This window comes from Tachysurus fulvidraco, chromosome 15 (assembly GCF_022655615.1).
Source record: "Tachysurus fulvidraco isolate hzauxx_2018 chromosome 15, HZAU_PFXX_2.0, whole genome shotgun sequence".
In the NCBI taxonomy this organism is placed as follows: Eukaryota; Metazoa; Chordata; class Actinopteri; order Siluriformes; family Bagridae; genus Tachysurus; species Tachysurus fulvidraco.
In genome coordinates, this window is record NC_062532.1 from 8810874 (window position 1) to 8826658 (window position 15785).

At 38.7% G+C, this 15785-nt stretch overlaps 2 protein-coding genes across 3 annotated transcripts; one reads left to right on the forward strand and one right to left on the reverse strand.

The window, feature by feature from the left end:
- The first annotated feature begins 825 nt into the window (after positions 1-825).
- dnaja3a (DnaJ heat shock protein family (Hsp40) member A3a) lies at positions 826-7880 on the forward strand. Its single transcript, XM_027141459.2, has 11 exons — positions 826-1073; positions 1259-1395; positions 2911-2994; positions 3069-3281; positions 4859-5011; positions 5104-5251; positions 5715-5779; positions 6259-6387; positions 6468-6583; positions 6719-6816; positions 6995-7880. Exons 1-11 carry the CDS (start codon positions 881-883, stop codon positions 7015-7017), a joined length of 1359 nt encoding a protein of 452 aa, XP_026997260.2. The 5' UTR covers positions 826-880; the 3' UTR covers positions 7018-7880.
- On the reverse strand, positions 7616-15361 carry hmox2b (heme oxygenase 2b). Of its 2 annotated transcripts, none has more exons than XM_027141460.2 (6): positions 15226-15361; positions 13831-13971; positions 11993-12110; positions 11381-11872; positions 10893-11013; positions 7616-10775 (listed from the first exon to the last, which is right to left on the reverse strand). In XM_027141460.2, the coding sequence occupies exons 2-6, from the start codon at positions 13926-13928 to the stop codon at positions 10648-10650; spliced, it is 957 nt and encodes a 318-aa protein (XP_026997261.2). In that variant the 5' UTR covers positions 13929-13971; positions 15226-15361; the 3' UTR covers positions 7616-10647. The 2 variants fall into 2 exon arrangements, with proteins under 2 accessions (XP_026997261.2, XP_026997262.2); XM_027141461.2 differs by lacking the exon at positions 15226-15361 and adding an exon at positions 14627-14917.
- Between the last annotated feature and the right edge of the window lie 424 nt (positions 15362-15785).

Consider the following 15785-nt stretch of genomic DNA (forward strand, 5'->3'; position numbering starts at 1 on the left):
TAGATATTTTTAAATATAATGTGTCATCCTTTATTCAGTAAATAACTTTATTGCTGGAAAATCGCTGTGGCATAAAAGGAATTAAGCATTTTGGGGTAGTAAAAGAAGCTCAGCTTCGGTCCTTGTCATTGATTATTAAACAGTATCGATTATTTCTAAGATGTCTTCTTGTCTTTATAGTGAGTTCAATAGAACTCTGATCCAGGATCTGCATACAGCCCTGAAATCTCTTGCTGCACATAAAGGAAGTTTGTCTAAATAAAGCTTTAAAAAACATTTAAATAAAAGAGTGGATTTTAATTAGAAACTGTTTTTTTTTAACCTGTGGCAAACATGTTATACAATGAAGTTCAGCCTCTATTTAATTTTAAATCACCAAAAGCAGGTCACACATGACTGAGAAGCTACAAACTTACTTACTTTGGTTTGATAGACTGTATTGAAAAGCTGAACTTAGCAAACATAGCTGATTATTATGATAATTATTATGATTATGATCCTTATAATTTTCACTTTAACTTTAATTATAACCGCCCACCGACATTTATTGTGAGACAATTTTATTATGACAATTTAATTTAAACACATAAACATATTTAATTCTGTCCACTTTGGTCATAATAAATCTTGCTTGATTTACACCTTAAGATTCATATTTAACTTAAGGAATGAAACACAATTCTCCAACGACTTTTTTATATGCACTATAACATGCTTTATAATAATATATTTCATATGCTTATTTTAGAATAACATTATAATTCAGTATAATTTAATTTTGTAAAAAACTATCCCCAATAAGACAACTCTTATTCTGATCGGTCTTGCGCATGCGCACTGCGCATGCGCAGTTTGTCCCCAGACTGTGCATTCGGTAGTGATGGCGTCTCCTGCAGCGCGGTGTGCAGCACGTTGGGTGACAGTCACTCTGTCCTGTAATGTCCGGACTTGTAGCACTTTTGTCTCCAGGCATAATGGAGCTTTGGCGAAATTTGGGGGCGGCGTGTTTTGGTCGGCGGGCAGCAGAGTTATAAACGGAGCGGAAAAAGCGGTGACATTGACGGGACTGTTAGGTGAGAGTCAGGCCTGGCTAAGCTACATGCTAATAGCCTGAGTGTGGGAGCAGACCAGTTATCAGAATTATAATTAAATTACGATTTGTTGACATACAAACTGCCAGTAATGCGAGCTGACCTTTCATTCGTGCTTTAAGACCTAAATGGAGTTAATTACAGTGTTTTATGGCTTGTGGTTGCAGGTGTAAATCCTCATCATGTCCTTCCGAGGCTGTGTTTCCATGTTAATGCCGCCGACAGAAGTAAACAGGACTTTTACCAGATCCTCGGTGTCCCACGTACAGCATCGCAGAAAGAAATCAAGAAAGCCTATTACCAAGTAAACCTTCAACTCTGTGTCCAGTCCGTCTGTAGCATGAGAGCGATTAGCAGACACCACATGAAACATCTTAATCATAACTTAATCATAACTTTTAACATCTTCAGCATTTATCATGAAGCCAACATTCTGTTTTGTTACTGGTTATTATTTTGAGCCACAGGCACCAATTCGGATATGTTGTAGACCCTGGTCTGAAGTTCATTGCTATTACTTTTCTAAGCGATACGAGTTCCGGACCTTCCGGTACCGGGTCTCAAAGTGGCCTTTTTTATATATACATAGAATCCCATTCAAAACTTTGGAAGTTTAAATTGGTTACCGACTGGCCTTCCGGTGGTGCCGTAGCAACGCCCCCAAAATATGAAAAATCAAAAAACTTTTCACAGCATGTGACATGGAACGTATCAAAAACACTCAATTGCGTTGCGGGTATCTGGATCACGTAAACACCCCCCCCCCCCCCCCAAAAAAAAATATTAACACGCAATGGACACGTGACATCAACACTCAGCACAAAGCCAACATCAAAGTTTGTTGCAACGAACTTCATTTCAGTCTCCACTGTTGGTTGCATTGAATGTACTTTTTTGTTTGATTGCTTTTGTTCCAGCCGATGATTCATTCTGTCCAGGCAGCAGAATTTTGTAATCTACTTTGCTTGCCTTGTTTACAATATAATTGTTTATTTAATCCTTGCTTTTAGATTTCATTATAAGTGTTTTATTTAGACGTTCTTTTCCCAGTACAGCATGTTGAAAAAGTGTATGGTAAGATTTCAGATTGCATTTAGGTTTAAAAGAGCTGCTTAAATGTTGTTATAGGGGCTTTTTACACCTGGTCACTTCATGCGTTTTCTGTGATCCGATAGCTATCCGATCGTAAAAAGACTAGGTGTAAATCCCCTCCGAAAAGGTTTCGAGACGGATATAAATCCGATCACTCAAACCACTTCAGGAGGTGGTCTGGGACGCATTTCAGATTAAACTGGACAGGTGTAAATGCATGTGGTTGTTCAAGAGCTATACTCCTCCCAAACGGAAGTACGTCACTCGCAGGTGACTTGCGAGTCGTACATCGCGCCAGAAACAAATATGTTTTCCCACCAGTGCTGGCTCCAATCTTTCCCCCAGGTGGGTCTTAAAATGCACTGCAGCCGCCAGCGAAAATACAGCTAACAGTAAATGCTGTTTTATATAGCAAACGCAGACACCAAAGTGTGTTCCATTTCAATTACCCCGGAAATGAGGTAAAATATATTTGCATATTGGGCGGGAGTAGAAAGATCAGATTGATATCCGATTCGCCAAAACGCATTTATGTGGCCTAATGTAAATGGTACCGTTTTTACAAATCAGATAGCTATTGGATCAGAGAAAACACATGAAGTGGCCAGGTGTAAAAAGGCCCATAGATTTATTATAAAAGCCTTGTAGTTTGAATCCTACATTGTGACATTAAATGAGTAGATACACATTTTTTTTTATTTACACAAATTGGTTTTCTTTTTTTCAGATGGCAAAGAGATATCATCCAGACTCAAACAAAGACGATCCACAGGCCAAAGAGAAATTTGCACAGCTGGCTGAAGCCTATGAGGTATCACAGTAAAGTCACAGGCTTTGATCATGATGTGAGAAACATCTGATCTTCTGTGTCTGGTCTCCTTCTAGGTGCTTGGTGATGAGATGAAGAGGAAGCAGTACGATGCGTATGGCTCAGCTGGCTTTGAGGCAGGCAGAGCTGGAGCTGGTGCGGGTCAGCAGCAGTACTGGAGCAGCGGCACCAGAGTGGACCCTGAGGAACTCTTCCGCAAGATATTTGGGGAATTTGCTGGAGCTCGAGGCTTTGGGGACTTCAATGGCATCTTTGATCAGCCACAGGAGGTCAGTGAGTTTAAATGCTGATGAACAGGTAGCTGATGTGGATCACAAAGGGACGAGATGATATTGAAAATGAGAGACTCTTATTTTTCCTTATTATACCGCAGCACTGTTCATGCTCACAGGTTATTGATCAAATTTGTGGGCTTTCACACAGACCGTTTAGTTCAAAACAGAGCAGCTTTTGCATGAATAATTGGTAGTATGGAAACTGTCACGTGGACCAGAAATCACATCGCGGTACTGAACCTGAGGTCTGTGTACAATTGTGTACTATTTGGTGAGTTTCTTATTATAAAGAGAAACAAAAACTTGCCAAAAGTCATATTTTATTTTAAAATCCATAAACAAAAAGGTTAAATAATTTTTTAATTCGGACATGACATTAAAAAGGTCAGACATCTTTTAAAAAAAAAGACTTGATTTTCGTTCCTCATGATTTAAATAATGAGAGTTCAGCAGTGTAGAAACAGAAAAACAGCTGCTGTCTTAAATTCCTTGTCTGAAATTGGAATATTTCTTCTTCTGTCATTTGTGGCACCATGAAGTTTTCTTAACAACTTAGTTAATTTCTTAACCACATTTAACTGGACAAAAGCAAAACATGGACCACTACATAGTTCCGAAACAATAAAAGAGTGTCACTCAGAGACATTTCTGATATTTATTACGGAAAACCTCTCGGTTCTCCAGTGCTCCTACACAACTACAAAGTGATCATTTGAAATAAACGTAAAACAATTTACAGTATTGGAGGTTAAATGGTGAACTTTTTTTTATATAATCCTTTAAATTTCAAAATGAGAGAGGTAAAAAGGCTTAAACTAAATGCTAAATGTAAACCAATTAGAGATTATTTTATTTTATTGCAGAATTACAAAGTTATTCTTCTTCAAAGTCACTATATCTGTCAAAATAACTGAGGCAGGAGGCAGTTCATCAATTATTGTGTTTTTTGTCACGCTTTTTTTTTTATATGATCATTTGATAATAAATAAAAATGCATATTTTGTAATGCTCCATGTGACCAAAACAAACGCACCAGTATCCAGGACTTCAAACAAGACCAACACTAAAGGAGGCACCGGAAACAATCAGTCCCCAATTTGCACCACTGTAAACGTGCCCACTGTAGTGTGTGCGTCAATCTGGTGCTGAGAGAAAAATTAAGACAGGCTCTATGAAGAGCTTTTGTGCTCTAGTTGTAATTAAATCACATTGGTTTGTATAGATACAAATGAAAAATGAGACAGAGATTTAATGCAGTTCACAAATGGTTGAAATACTAATAAGACTAGAGCATACATTTGAGCCATCAAAGAAATGAAGCAAAAGTGTAGTTAAGTTCCTCTGGGCTCAGGACATGGATAGAGACCCATATTTGTTGTTTGATGATTTGGGTTTGACATCAGTTTATAGCAAAACAAAAGACTTGGTCTTGCTGTTCCAATTATTTCAGATGGCAGTGTATTTGATGAAGTGTTATAAAGCATAATCTTTGCAGTAATGAGATGGAATGCAATGTATTTTCTCATAAGCAGCTAACAGGGCCCAATGTCTTCCATCTGTTTTTTTGTCAGTACGTGATGGAGCTGACATTTGCACAAGCTGCTAAAGGTGTGAATAAGGAAATCACAGTGAACATTGAGGCCACCTGTCAGCGATGTGATGGCAAAGGCCATGAGCCAGGTTCTAAGATCCAGCACTGTCATCACTGCAACGGCACAGGAATGGTAATAATCTATACTGTGAAATTCAACAACATGAGCTAAAAACAGAAAGGCAGCCTGATACTAACCTATACATGGCCTTCGTGTCCCTTTAGGAGACTGTGAACACAGGGCCATTTGTGATGCGCTCTACCTGTCGGCGGTGCGGTGGCCGGGGCTCGGTGATCACGTCCCCCTGCATAGCATGTAAAGGAACAGGTCAGAGCAAGCAGAGACGCACCGTCATGGTTCCTGTTCCTGCCGGTGAGTCATTCAACTAAAGTGAACATTCACATGTAAAGATGTAGCAACTCTAACATGAAATTCTTTTCCTGTTAACATGCCTCTCCAGCCCTAATCACATGCCTGATCACATGCCGGATGATATTCAACAAGACTGCTTTGATTGAAGCTGGAAAATAGTGCATGTAATATTGTGTTTTCAGATCCATTTAATAATTTACACATTCCCAAACCAGCTGAATTGAGCAAATTGGCATTTGTGAGGCCGGATGTGTGTTAAGCACAGAAATATATCAGTGTTACTGGTGCATGGTTGTGATATGGGAAATTTCAGTCATCTGGACTGTGCAAATTCTATTATTTCTATTATAGTTTGTTCATGCAAATAATGAACCCATTTTATTTCAGGGCTATTATGGCTGACCTATTTGTGAGATCTAAACCATGTGGTCTGATGCTTGTTGTATTGTTGGTGGTTTTACAGGTATTGAAGATGGCCAAACGGTCAGGATGCCTGTGGGAAATAAAGAGATCTTTATCACATTCAAGGTGAGTTGATGTATTTTTTTTTTGTTTCTATTTAAATAACAATCTGACACTTAAGGACAATGTTGTTGTTTTTGACAGACAATGAGGAAAAGTTAGTTACTGCTAAATGTTAAATTATCAATGTGTTCTATCATATTTTTTTATAATTAAAAAAAGATTATGCAAATATCTGAAATGTGTAGAGAGAGAGAGAGAGAGAGAGAAAGAGAGAGAGATTTCACCAAAGTGTTTAAACAGAATGAACACCTACTAACTAAGGAATAAAATACAACTGCTGTTAAATGGAAATGTGCTACCCAGATTTGATTAATTTCTTATGAAAGCACATCCTGATGTACATTATTCCTTCAGTTTACAGAGAAATTCCATAATTACTTTTTTGTTAGTGTGCTACATGCATGATTACACAGCTCTTTATCAAATTTGTATCTGTTAGGATTTGCCAGGTTGAGTTAAAGTCTAGCTTTGTTGGTCCTCAGGTCCAGAAGAGTCCTGTGTTCAGGCGAGATGGAGCAGATATCCACTCAGACGTTCAGGTTTCGGTGGCTCAGGCCATCCTGGGAGGCACAGCACGAGCACAGGGACTCCATGAGACAGTCAACCTTTCTGTGAGTTAGTTCTTTTATACAGTAAAGTTTTTGGGAGATTTGTACTCTTGGAACGGTGTCTAACCCTGAATGTTGCACAGATCCCTGCTGGTGTACAGCCCGAGCAGAAGATCAGGCTTTCTGGAAAGGGAATCCCACGTGTCAGTGGCTATGGTTATGGTGATCATTACATCCACATCAAGATTAAAGTCCCCAAGTACGACAATTTTATACTTAATTGTTTATATAATCTATTCGTCGAGTATTCAATGTAAAGTTTATGAACCACTGTGATCATTATAGTGAGTGTCAAATCTCATTGATGGTGATCCTTTATTTTGCTGGTGTTTAGGGTGCTAACTGACAGACAGCGTGCCCTCATTATGAGCTACGCTGAAGATGAAGTAGATGTCGAGGGAACAGTAAATGGAGTCACTACAACCACTACAGGTGAACACACACACGCAGATAGGAGTTTGTGCTTTTACCTTTTCTCAGTTGCAGTGTGTGACAAGCCTCATAATTTTGTCTTCACTTTACAAGAGAAGAAAAAAGGAATGTTTATAGCTGCTGTAACAAAATTCTTTTGGTATTATGCTCTTATTCATACTAGTGTTAACTTCCTCAGGTAAAAGATCTACAGGAAACTGAGACAGCAGTGAGGGTGATGAGGACACAGGGCAGCTGTTATGACCAACTGCTGGCCACATAGAAGAGAAGCAAGTGTGAGATCTCTCACTTGTAAAGCAGACAGCCCCAACATGACACACAGATCTGTGTCCACCATTTCCATAAAGGCCTTAGGGAAGGTGATGATTTCTGATAGGACCTGCTGATCCACACTGAAGCTGATCTCACTAGCTTTGCGTGCAGTGTGGTCTAGTCTGTGGAAAGCATTCTGGGAGCTCAACAAACGCACAGACATTTCTGACTTGCATCAGAATGAATGAATTTTATGTTGCAGCGTTTTGTCAAAGGTTGTACGCACTGTTCTTAAGTCATTTCAGATTACCCCATGTTCCATTAACTGTGCTTTAAGTCTATATTCTGGTTAGGTGTAATTTTCTGAAGTTCTGAGATTTCTCTCTGCACAGATGAGGCGAGTGCCTGATCATCTTCACAGAAGTGTGTTACAGTAACTGCTGCTCTGAAGCTGTTATTTAAATGTTTAAGATGTCACTGTTTAAACAGCATTCATAAACCTTTATGATCATTTCACAGTAAATTAAATTGGACACCACAAGTCAAATGTGTTGGATTAAGTGTTTATTAGTCCAAAATATTTGTCACATAGTGGGAAGGTACAAAGAATTCATTTGTGCAGACAGACAGAGAACTCTAAACAAAAACAGATACTAATCCTAAGAGAATTGTACTGGTAATCTGCTTCACTATAGAATGGTTCCCATTTAAAGGTGCAATAAGCAACAATGAATGAATAAATCCATTTGAATGTGCACTCTCATTTTGGTATTACAAACTGTGTGTATTAAACTATCAATGTTTTATCTTAAGTTTGGTCAGCTTCTTGGTGGCATCTGTTAAAATACACATCAACCTTTACATAATATTCGCTGTTCATTTCTCAAACACCAGCTGCTATGCAAAGCCTTTTCTGGGGGAAAATCCTCAGCATATGCAGCCTGTTATTGAAGTGAATTTGGTATACTAATTTAAATACTATTCCATTCTAGTAGATAGCACATAAATGACAGGAACATGTTCTTTGGGTCCAGGAAAGAAGAGCCACTTATTCACTATTTGGTGACAATTTTACTCTCAATAAAACAAAAGCAAATTTTTACTTTAATATATTTATTAGGAGATGAACCCAAACTATATAAACAGTTTGTGTACAGGATCCCTTTTTTAAACATTGAGATACCTAAAAGCAAGTGGTCTGAAATAGCTGCAGTACCCAAACTATCAACAAACTGCTTTGTGCAAATATTCCTATACTCCTCACTTACAACCTGACCCTGATTTTTATTATTCTCTAAATCGATTCACATTTTCACAAATGTTGTGTAGGAGCTTAATAAGCACATTTAAGCTTCTTTTCCTTACATTGCTTAGCACTGAGCTTGTGTGTTGGTAAATGCCAAATGTTAATGCAAGCTGAAAAATGTTAAGGCAAACCGCAAGCTTATTTATTTACTCATTGTTAGTTGAAGGAAAATAGCACAAACCATCAACCTATCAGTAAAACCATTTTAAAGAGATTTTAGTGGTAATATATGGTGTATTATATAACACTTAACACCTGCCACTGATAAATTAGGTACATCGGAGAAGATTGTATCTCCTACGTTATCAGGTTAGGAAGAAAAAGCCTTTTACAAATACTTGTGTACTTTTTTTTTCTATACTGCTCTTTTATTTCAATTCTTCTCAAAATCTAATCACATCACATTCGTGTAAACACTGTGTGGCACCAGATTGTTGCAAAAAGTAATAACATGACACTTGTGTATATATTAATCTCTCAAAACCCCTGCCTACTGCATCAAGATCTGATTTGGTGGTAGTAGCAGCAATACTGAATAGAACAAGCCCTGTCCTAAATGGTGTACTAATCCCTAAGGACCTCATACAGAGCTCCATGTAGGAGCCTTGAGTAAAGTCTTGTGTAATGGTTATAGATCAAACGTCTTTAATCCCATTCACACACAGGACTGGTGTTTAGCTAGAAATCATAAAGTCTACTTTAGACCTCTACATTTTAGTTTTAAATTCTCACCCATTTCTCATCTCTCATCATTGCTTCCTATCCTTTCTCTGTGCTTGTGTGTAACTGCAGGGAGTTGTGTGTAGGAGATCATTGCTTGCTTGTGGGTCAGAGTGCAGCAAATGTGCTTTCACACTTATTACTTTTTCTGGTTTTGTTGGGGTTTTTTCCCCTCAACCACCAGTATATATTTTACATGTGATTTTTCTGTATGCTAGTGTTTCACTGCAGATTTACCAAATGACTGAATCAAATCATTCACTGATAATATTCCAATGCTGCAAAATAACTAAAAAACAACAACACACCTACTACTAAGATATTGACCAGTACGATTTGTGTGGTCCAGCATTAAAGGTGGATGCACACAGCAAGGCGCATAAAGGGCTCCTGTTCACTTTTATTCTCCTGCAAAGCTTTGCCAGACTGATACCAACGTCAAATATACAGAGCAGGCAAGACTATGTAGCCGATGCTAGCTAGGAGTGGTTAAGTGTTAGGATTACAGTGTGTAAGTCGACCAGCGAAATGTACATAGAACACTCGTGAGTCGCCTTCTGAAGCCTTCCAATAAAAGTACAGTGCAATCTAAAGCCTCACAAAGCTCAGTCAGGCATGCAGAAGCAACGAGCACAAGTATGCCATTTGGGCCAGTGCATAAATGTTCTTCAAAATTTTATATTCTGAACTGAAATTACAACATCACAAAACAGCTATTATAATTGTATTAATACAGTATAAAATAGATACAGTTAAGGTTTTAAATTTACATACGTCTTCCAGAATCTGCAAAATGTTAATAATTCAAATAAATGTGTTGCAAAGCACAATACTAACTGAATAAAGCAGATCGCATCTGCTTTATTCTTAACACTGTGTTGTTTCCTGCATGATCAGGGACTCTTTTTTTGTGAGTTCTTCATGAGTGCCGTGTTTATCCTGAGCAGTTAAACAGCCCCCTGTTCTTCAGAAATACCATCCAGGTCCAGCAAAATTCTTTCCTTTTCCTGTATCTTCTACATATCTGGGATCTTTTACTCTTTTACTCTGAGAACAACTGAGGTACTCAAACTATTACAAAGGTGTAGATACTTACTGATGATAAAGGCACCAACAAGAACAAGGGGGTGTAAACTTTTAAATAGAATAATCATATTTTTATGTTTTATTTTTTCCATTCAGTTATGCCCTTCAAATATTACATAAGATATTTACGTTACCCAGAATTAACATTTTGCAAATTCTACAATGTGTATGTAAGCTTGTGAGCTCAACTGGCTCTATTTGCATTTCACTTTGCAGCACAGATTCATGTGAACATATTTCTCAATTAGTAACAGAAATGTGAGTGGGACTCATTGTTTCCCAGGTAGAAGAAGAACTTAAAGAATGTGTACTGTACATGTCTATTAGACCCCTCTTGTGAGGTTGGTGGTGGAAGTTCCTCTTTCAAAATCAGCTTTAGTATTTAGCTATTGATTAGGATTTTGGTAAGGGGAAGGAACTCCGCCAGCATAAATTTTCAATTTTACAATTCCATGGCCATGAAGGAATCATATGAGGTACCAGGCACCCAATCCAGCAAGAGCGGCGATCCACGCAGCTAACAGCACCTGGCCTGTGGGGTTTCTGAGGACTGCTGCAGCCATCTGATAAATATATGCTGATCCTCCACTGGCAGCTACAGCAAGAAAGAGAGACAAACATGAAGGCCACCATGAAATCAGCAAGTCATGACATCATTCATGGCCTTAATTTCCAAAATATTTTTGAAGATGAACATTTGGATCAGGCTTACCCATTTTGGCGGCGTAGTATGGACATTTGCTGATGTCTCCTTCCATGTGGCCGTGGATGGGTCCTCCATCCAGAACGTCTTCCTGAATCGTCTTCCCCATTTCCTCCAGTTCTTTGAAAACCTAAGATGAACGCAGAATTATACAGGGTCAGTAGGAACAAGATTTTAACATATGCTAACATGCTAGCAACACAGAATATAGCACCACCGGACCACGGTGGTAAAAAGACAGGATCCTGCCGCTGGAGCAGGGAACTCTTTCAAACTAAATTTCTAAAATTAAAAACTGGGTGATAATACATTTACTGTATCTCACACTTAAAAGCATATTACAGGAGTCCAGAATGCTCCTTCGACTGCCATCTGAGAGATCCTGAAGACTGCCCAGAGAATTGGACTCTGTTATTGGCCGACGGATTGGTACCAAAACTAACCAGACATGAATTGTAACATTTCAGACGGCAAAGTGATTCTTTGCTGCTTCCTACCTCCATATTGAACTGGAAAGCCCTCACAGCCTCCTGAACAAGCCTGTCCTTGGTGTTGGCATCGAGTTCCAGCTCGTTCATTCGGCTGCGGTACAGCTGCTTAAATGCTTTGTTGCTGTGGATGCTGTCGAACTGATAGAAGAAGACTCCCTCTCCTGTAGGGGGCAGCTTGAGGGCACGCTGGGCCACTTTCTTCAACACCTGACCCCCTGAGAGGTCACCCATGTAGCGCGTGTATGCATGAGCCACCAGCAGCACAGGATCTTCACGACCGATTTCATGAATGCGCTCTATGTAGCACTGAGTGGCAGGAGAGCAGCTGATCTGACTCTGCCAGTCCTCGCCATAGAAGTACTCGAGATCCTGAGCCAGGGCCTCCTGCCGGTGAAGCTCATTGGGGAAGTAAAGAGGTGCAAAATGTGGATGATCCTTGTTTTTCTCAATCTCTTCCTCCATGGCTGAATAGGTGTAGTAGAGTGCCACGGCTCCGAGCTGTTAGTAAAGAGATAATTTAGACACTTGAAGTTTGCTTTGGTCTGAATATGTTCTATTAAAAACAGAACATAATATTTAATACAGACAACTGGATATTTCTTTTCTAGTACTTCTAACCTTAAAGAGTTCTTTGCGTATCTTTCCACGAAGGAAATCTTTGACAAATTGCGTATTCTCAGCTTGCTCATGAACTAATTTGGTTCCTGCAGCTAGCAGCTCAGAGAGATCTTCAGGTCTGTAATGGAAGCAGCTTCATTAGAATGATGCAGAATAAGCTTAGCTGAATAAACATTTGTCCATTTATACAAACAGATCAGAGAAAGAGTTCTCTGAATCACTCTCTTGTTGCCACCCAAATGAGGATGGATTCCTTTTTGTGTCTGGTTCCATTCAAGGAAACTTATACCATCTAAAAAGTGTTCCTTACCACTGGTGCCACCTCACGCTCGCTCGGGAGAGATAAACAGGGATAATGTAAATATATTTACATAAAAATTGTATGGTCTGTAAAGCTGCTTTGAGACAATGTCCATTCAGTAGTCCATACAGTTCAGTAGTCAGGGCACTGGGCAGGGAGTCAATTGAAATATCCTTCCAGTAAACTAAAATTTTCACTCCCTAAAAATCCCACAATGCACCACAAAAACATGGGATCATCGAATTCTCACTATGTTCCCATATTGGAAATCATGTCTCGTTTTCTGTAGCCTCTAAGCCAACGTGCACTGTAAGTCTAAGTAGCTTCGTTATAGCTCTGAAAGGTACTCATGTTTATTGTTCTTTCTATATAAAGTTTGTTTGAGTCTAATGACTTTTAAGTTTAAATCTATTTACTAGCCTACGATCCTTCTTGAAGTACTGAGACAGAAACTCTTGATTAAAGTTTATGAGACATATTGACATTTTCAGGTATTTACACTGACTGATGAGGAAATTAGAATGTCTCCGGAAACTGAGTCATCAGTATCCCAATGCTAATGATACAGCATCCTTACCAGTGCCCCAGTTCGTGTACATGATATACTGAATGACCACATAGAATGCTTATGTGTTTGTGCTGCTAGGTTTCGCCAGTGGCAATTATCCGACATCCACGTCCAGTGGCACGTGGGTGTTTTACTTGAGAAGAACTTGAGAAGGATTTTGACAGAAGAAAACTTTTAGTTAAATATTCATATGTGGAACATGAAAACTAAGAAAAGAGCAGAACAATGCAGCACAGATACTGGGAGGAAAACTCTAGTGCTACAACAATCACCTCAAATTGAGCAAAAAGACACTAGTTAGACTCCCATAACATCTTTAAGTGCAATGCCAAACATATAAATGATGCAAATAAAATGCTGCTTTGTACAGTCACAAAAACCCTGTGTGTCTCTGTTGTGGGAACAGCAGTTCCAGCGTTTGACAAAAAATTTAAATAATGTCAATTGGTGGCAGAAAACACATTGGAGAAAACACAAATATCAATTGGAGGAACATCAAAGAGGAAACCTTTAATAGTTTAACCTTTAATAGTAAAAGTGGATGTCACAAACTGGATGGAGCAGTGTGAAATAACAAGAGTATTTAAAGAACTAACTGAAAAATTAGCAGAAGCTTGAATCAGTGAATGCCTGGTCAAACTATATAAAAAAACAAATTCTCTCTGAAGTGAATCGTCAATTTACAGTGGCCATGTTCTGTATTTATTCAGTCATGGTTGTTGACTGTGCAAATATTCAAATGCGAAGGCTAAACCTGTGTTTGCAAGCAATCTATAATGTGAAACACGAACCCCAAGATTCTGCTTTATCCGGATTTTACAGTGATCCAGAGTTAACTATTATATATAACTATTACACTATAGTTGTGAAAAGTCCTTCATATTCCCATATTACAGTAATACCACAATGGTAATTCTACTAAATCCATTTCAGATGTCAGTATTGATAATGTATTAAAGACAGCAACACCTGGCATTGTCGTTATCTTCTTTATCCTCGTACACAGGTCCTCCACTATTCACCACACTCACGCCACTGGCTGAATCTTCCATCTTTACTGCAGACATGTTTTAGCCTCTGTCTCTGCTGACTGCCTGAGTTATGCTATTCCTGTGGAAGTGATTCAGACATATGATTTTCAGTACAATTCCACAATGTTTGTCTCCAGAAGGGGAGTCTTAATATAAGAAAAGTAATAAAAAAATGTAAAAAATAATAATAAAAAAGGCACTTCAGTGTTACTACTTATTGAAACTCATGATGTATTCTTGTGTTCATGTGTTACATCATGAATCTATGCACAATAGGTTTTTAAATGTATTAGGAACATAGGAACAAATTCCAAACTTTAAACATCCCACACAGTGACATAAAATGCATTATTTTAAAATGGAAGGAAATGCACCTAAATGGATAAAGACATTTTTAGTGTGAGAAGCAACAAGAGGCCAAAGGTCTTGCTCAGCTTGGTGCTACCACCACCATGCTTCCAGACTAGAAAATGTTACAAGTTCAGTGGGTGTAAAGAATTATATAATACATCTTGTTTTCCTTCAGCAACTGTTTGTGTATAACCTGCAGCTCAGCTAAAGTTTACTGCCGTTCATAATAAACACAAGTGTGGCTGTAATGTGTGTGACAGAATACTGTGTTTTAGTAAAATAATTAAGCACAGACAATCTTAAGACGAATAAACAGCTAACAGTTAGCATCAAAGCTGACAATATACAGAGAAAAGACCTGTTTACTGAATTGTTTACACAACTGTTTCAGCTGACGGGGAGAAAGTAAACAAAAGGTCATGACTGGGTCAGAAAGGTCTTTCTGGTACATCCACTGAGCTCGCAGTGAATGTGAGGGGAAAACTGCTGAGATTTCGAGCTACATCTGTTTGTTACTCTACATTTTACCGCTCAGTAACGCCACGTGTTTTAGATCCGCAGCTGCGACGCGTTATAACGAGCTGATGGGAAACTCTGCCTGTAAGTGAACGCAGCAGTTCACCATTTAATGCGTTTGGAACACAGCCGGCTGAATTAAACTAGCTGAAATGCAGTGTTTGCAAACCAATTTGCTGGAAACCGTCACCAAGTGAAGAGCTCTGTGTAACCCTACAGCTCTGTGTAACCCTACAGCTCTGTGTAACCCTACAGCTCTGTGTAACCCTACAGCTGTGTAATCCTACAGCTAGGTATCATCCTGTAGCTAATACAGCTACAAACAATAGCTTCTCTCATCAGTTTTCCAGCTGCGACTCTTAATATTCAGCCTCAAACCCTTCACATAGTCCCCAAAGGCTTGTTAAACAAAACACTCAAAACACTAACCAGTGTAAAACACATATAATCAGTAAAACACACTTACCTTCACCTACAACGCACTTACAGTTAGAAAGGGGAAGTGCTTATTTGCCACGTGCTTGTCAAGCGCACAGGAAAACATTAGTCGACGAGCATTACGTCATAGCGTCCGCCATATTGGAGCGGTCTATATTCCACTGTAAGACAATACACGAATACACTAGTACAATAATGCGTGTGTATGAATAGATGCTCGTTTACCGATGTTAGACTAATGTAGAAGCTTCCTTCGATTCCAGTGGTGTAGATTATATGTTTTCATATGCATATACGTGTAACACTACATATAAACATATACTGTACATACACAACTGAGATTTCTAAGAAATATGAGATTTGGTGACTTGCTGAGTTCTGAGATTTTTGAAAGAACTTTAATTCAATAAAGTATGTTTTATGTACAAGAAAATGGAGGAGCCTTAATGTTTGTGTTAAATATGTAAATGGTATATTCACATAACTACTTTTGCAAGTCCGGTGGGAAAAAATGATCCATGCACTCACTTATTTTAATCAAGGTTGCAGTGGATCTTGTCTGTCCTGGGGGTTTCTTGAGCATTTGTG

Coding starts and splice junctions, on each gene's coding strand:
- dnaja3a (XM_027141459.2), top strand. CDS start 881: ATGGCGTCTCCTGCAGCGCGGTGTGCAGCACGTTGGGTGACAGTCACT. Junction 5,012..5,103: donor ACTGCAACGGCACAGGAATG/GTAATAATCTAT, acceptor GTGTCCCTTTAG/GAGACTGTGAACACAGGGCC. Junction 5,252..5,714: donor CATGGTTCCTGTTCCTGCCG/GTGAGTCATTCA, acceptor GTGGTTTTACAG/GTATTGAAGATGGCCAAACG.
- hmox2b (XM_027141460.2), bottom strand. CDS start 13,928: ATGTCTGCAGTAAAGATGGAAGATTCAGCCAGTGGCGTGAGTGTGGTG. Junction 12,111..13,830: donor GAAGATAACGACAATGCCAG/GTGTTGCTGTCT, acceptor CTTCCATTACAG/ACCTGAAGATCTCTCTGAGC. Junction 10,776..10,892: donor ATACTACGCCGCCAAAATGG/GTAAGCCTGATC, acceptor TTCTTGCTGTAG/CTGCCAGTGGAGGATCAGCA.